Source organism: Bombina bombina, chromosome 4 (assembly GCF_027579735.1).
Source record: "Bombina bombina isolate aBomBom1 chromosome 4, aBomBom1.pri, whole genome shotgun sequence".
Lineage (NCBI taxonomy): Eukaryota > Metazoa > Chordata > Amphibia > Anura > Bombinatoridae > Bombina > Bombina bombina.
The window spans coordinates 363,532,497-363,537,496 of NC_069502.1; the positions used below are offsets into that span (position 1 = coordinate 363,532,497).

Consider the following 5,000-nt stretch of genomic DNA (forward strand, 5'->3'; position numbering starts at 1 on the left):
CAATTACATACAATTACATAAACTAAACTAAATTACAAAAAATAAAAAAAGATTACAAGAATATTACGCTAATTACACCTACTCTAAGCCCCCTAATAAAATAAAAAAGCCCCCCAAAATAATAAAGGTCCCTAACCTATTCTAAATTAAAAAGTAACCAGCTCTTTTACCAACCCTTAAAAGGGCTTTTTGCGGGGCATGCCCCTAAGTAATCAGCTCTTTTGCCTTTAAAAAATATACAACCCCCCCAACATTAAAACCCACCACCCACATACCCCTACTCTAACCCAAACCCCCTTAAATAAACCTAACACTACCCCCCTGAAGATCTCCCTACCTTGAGTCGTGTTCACCCAGCCAGGCACTGATGGACCAAAAAAAGACATCCGGAGCGGCAGAAGTCTTCATCCTATCTGGGCAGAAGAGGACATCCGGACCGGCAGACATCTTCATCCAAGCGGCATCTGCTATCTTTATCCATCCGACGAGGAGCGGCTCCATCTTCAAGACCTCCGGTGCGGAACATCCTTCTTCACCGACGACTAGACGACAAATGACGGTTCCTTTAAATGATATCATCCAAGATGGCGTCCTTCGAATTCCGATTGGCTGATAGGATTCTATCAGCCAATCGGAATTAAGGTAGGAAAAATCTGATTGGCTGATCCAATGAGCCAATCAGATTGAGCTCGCATTCTATTGGCTGATCGGAACAGCCAATAGAATGCAAGCTCAATCTGATTGGCTGATTAGATCAGCCAATCAGATTGAATTTGAATCTGATTGGCTGATTTAATAAGCCAATCAGATTTTTCCTACCTTAATTCCGATTGGCTGATAGAATCCTATCAGCCAATCGGAATTCGAGGGACGCCATCTTGGATGACGTCATTTAAAGGAACCGTCATTCGTCGTCTAGTCGTCGGTGAAGAAGAATGTTCCGCACCGGAGGTCTTGAAGATCGAGCCGCTCCTCGTCGGATGGATGAAGATAGAAGATGCCGCTTGGTTGAAGATGTCTGCCAGTCCGGATGTCCTCTTCTGCCCAGATAGGATGAAGACTTCTGCCGCTCCGGATGTCCTCTTTTGGTCCATCGGTGCCCGGCTGGGTGAACACGACTCAAGGTAGGGAGATCTTCAGGGGGGTAGTGTTAGGTTTATTTAAGGGGGGTTTGGGTTAGAGTAGGGGTATGTGGGTGGTGGGTTTTAATGTTGGGAGGTTGTATTTTTTTTTTACAGGCAAAAGAGCTGATTACTTAGGGGCATGCCCCGCAAAAAGCCCTTTTAAGGGTTGGTAAAAGAGCTGGTTACTTTTTAATTTAGAATAGGGTAGGGACCTTTATTATTTTGGGGGGCTTTTTTATTTTATTAGGGGGCTTAGAGTAGGTGTAATTAGCCAAATATTCTTGTAATCTTTTTTTATTTTTTGTAATTTAGTGGGGGTTTTTTTTTGTAATTTAGTTTAGTTTGTTTATTTGTATGTAATTGTAGGTAATTTATTTTATTAATTTATTGATAGTGTAGTGTTAGGTTTAATTGTAACTTAGGTTAGGATTTATTTTACAGGTAATTTTGTAATTATTTTAACTAGGCAGCTATTAAATAGTAAATAACTATTTAATAGCTATTGTACCTAGTTAAAATAAATACAAAGTTGCCTGTAAAATAAATATAAATCCTAAAATAGCTATAATATAATTATTCGTTAAATTGTAGCTATATTAGGGTTTATTTTACAGGTAAGTATTTAGTTTTAAATAGGAATACTTTAGTTAATAAGAGTTAATTTATTTTGTTAGATTAAAATTATATTTAATTTAGGGGGGTGTTAGGGTTAGGGTTAGACTTAGCTTTAGGGGTTAATACATTTATTAGAGTAGCGGGCGAGCTCCGGTCAGCAGATTAGGGGTTAATAAGTGTAGTTAGGTGTCGGCGATGTTAGGGGCAGCAGATTAGGGGTTCATAGGGATAATGTAGGTGGCGGCGATGTGCGGTCGGCAGATTAGGGGTTAAAAATATTTCTTATAGTGGCGGCGATGTGGGGGACCTCGGTTTAGGGGTACATAGGTAGTTTATGGGTGTTAGTGTACTTTAGAGCACAGTAGTTAAGAGCTTTATAAACCGGCGTTAGCCCATAAAGCTCTTAACTACTGACTTTTTTTTGCGGCTGGAGTCAGTAGAGGGTCTACTGCTCACTTCAGCAAAGACTCTAAATACCGGAGTTAGGAAGATCCCATTGAAAAGATAGGATACGCAATTGGCATAAGGGGATCTGCGGTAAGGAAAAGTTGCGGCTTAAAAGTGAGAGTTAGATCCTTTCCTGCCTGACTCTAAATACCAGCGGGCGGCCAAAAGCAGCGTTAGGACCCCTTAACGCTGCTTTTGACGGCTAACGCAGAACTCTAAATCTAGGCGAAAGGGAGGAACCCTCCAACCCTGTGAGAACTCTCACAAGATTCTAGACAGGCAAATGTTGCTATACTTATCTAAGTGCAGTTTTCTGCATTTCTGTATGTGAAAAAGACACAAGCCCAGTGCAATATAGGACTGCATGACATTAGAGTTTTGTTACACTTACACTTTGTGCTATGTATCTTATATTAATTTACACTTCAGATAGGGCCTTTTAGTATTATGACATTTAAGCTTTGCACTTTCTCTTTTATATTTTAATACATTTAGATTTAGATACAACAGTAATTTTACAAATTCTGAATATGTTTTGAAAGTCTCTGTTTTTCTTTAACATATTAGGATCATACTTTGTATATTTCAGTGTATATATTTTTTAAAAAAATCACTTTGTTTTTTCTCCAATTGTAAACTAAAACGGACAGCTTCAGAAAGTTGTAGTGACAATGGAATTCCGTTGGCTGAACAGTGGAGTTCCCAGGATATGTCTGAAGTTCGCACACATTTCTTGTGAAATTCTGTAAGCATTTTACACAAGATGGTCACACTGAATCTCACCAGCTGTATGCAGGTGAACTTTGCTCAAAATTCACAATACACTTAATTAAAAGGGCACTAAACACCATGAGATTTGTATACATAACATGTTTAGTTATGTATAGTGAAACAACTTTGCAGTATACTTTCGTTATTTATTTTCCCCCATTTTCATGTAACAGCTCTGGAAATTGAGGAAATTCTAATTCCCAAAACATAAACTGCACCCTGCTGAACTTTCAATGCTAACTCTGATATATATATTTCCCTAATTGGCTTTATGAGATAACAACTCCCAGGTGTTCTCTTCTTAACTTCTCTCTCCCCTGTGAAATTCTGTATCCCAGAGAAACGTATTACTTTCTCTGGAAGGGTCTCTAATCTCTCTGGAACTTCCAGGTTTTGCTCCTTTTCTTATAGAATTTAGCGAGTTCAGCTCCTATGAAATCTGCACTAATATTTCTCTCCAAACTAGAGAATATTTGAATAACAGGCCTGTAGAAAGTACTGAATCTCTCTGGGAAATTGAGCTGAATACAAAGTGCAATGTATTTTGCAAAAGATGCACATAAATATACAAAGTATGAGCCTAATTTGTTAAAGTTACAGTAACTGTTAAAGCATAATCAGAATTTGGAAAATCACAGTTCTAAATACACTGATGTATATATAATCTACATTAATTAAATTACAAAATAAAAAAACAAGGTTTAAAAACAGGATAAAACTTAAAGGAACAATAAAGTCAACATGAAACTTTCATGATGATGATAGTGCATACACTTTTAAACAACTTATTTCAATTTACAAAATGTGCACAGTCTTTTTATATTTACACTTTTTGAGTAACCAGCTCCTACTGAGCATGTGCAAAAATTCACAGAATATATGTATAGTATATCTGTGATTTGCTGATGGCTGTCACATTATATAGAAGAAGTGGAAATAGACATAACTTTGAAATTTGTCAGAAAAAATTTGATTAATCATTTGAAGTTCAGACTGCTATTGCAATGTTTTTTTTATCATGTATTTGTTGATTGTGCAAATCTACTGTAGTTATGGTCCTTTCATTTGAAGAGTAAAGTAATATAACATACAAAGCTCAAAGTGTAAATTCAGTAGAGCTTTCGTGTCATGCAGTGCTCTATTGCAATGGGCTTGTTCTCCTTCAGATACAGAAATGCAAGGAACACCCTTTGGAGAAGTATAGAAAAATCTGCCTTTTTAGAATCTCACTAGGGATCTTGCAGTACTAGAGGATCATTTTATATCATATCCTCTGAGAGTAGAGGTTTATGTCATCAGACTCCAAGTGAGATACATAGTACATTTATACTGATATTTTGCATAAAAATTGGTGGATGGGAATTCACGTGTTTTAAAATATATTTGTTTGTAGTTGGTAGTAAAGATACAAAAGCAATCTCATTCAATATGTATAATCATAAAATTGGTTAATCCTGGCAATCAAAGAAAACTGTATATATCATGTATAAAACTAGCATCATACAGAATATTTCAGTATTAAATAATTAAGCCCTATTGTCTAATATAAAAGTTACATTTTGATTTAAATAATACAGTTGTTTAAAAGCCAAGTTGTGTGTTTACTTTCCTTTAAAAAGGAAATTCTGACAATTACTACATTATACTGTATTACCTGTAAATAGGGTCCATAAAGAAAGGCGCAGGCCTTGCATGTTGCAAGCTTTGATCAGATGGCTTAGTTGTTTCTATGTCGGTATCTTTTTTCTCTCCAAATATATGATTTTTCCTAAGCTCTGTAGGCTTTGTGACTGTAGCCCGACTTCTGCTGCCAATGCTCAAGTCCAAAGGCTGGTCATGGTTTGAAGATGTGGGAGCCACAGGTTTTGTAGGAACATTTGTAACAGCAGTATTTTCTTCTTTTCTTTTGGTGGTGAGATCAAAAGGGGATTCAGCATTCCCCTTCTGTAATTTCTTTCCCTCATTTGGAGACTCTGGTTCCATTTTTAAAGGTACTGGCCTTATGTCTCTGTCAGGAAATGGATACATTGATTGAGAGAATGC

General features: G+C 36.9%; 1 protein-coding gene across 1 annotated transcript in view; it reads right to left on the bottom strand.

Moving 5' to 3' along the window:
* MECOM (MDS1 and EVI1 complex locus) overlaps positions 1-5,000 on the bottom strand; it is a 96,371-nt gene that overhangs the window by 41,430 nt on the left and 49,941 nt on the right. The window contains exon 7 of the mRNA XM_053710119.1: positions 4,612-5,000. This exon is cut by the window's right edge and continues 968 nt beyond it. Coding sequence (XP_053566094.1) covers positions 4,612-5,000 — 389 coding nt within the window. The remainder of the gene's footprint in view (positions 1-4,611) is intronic.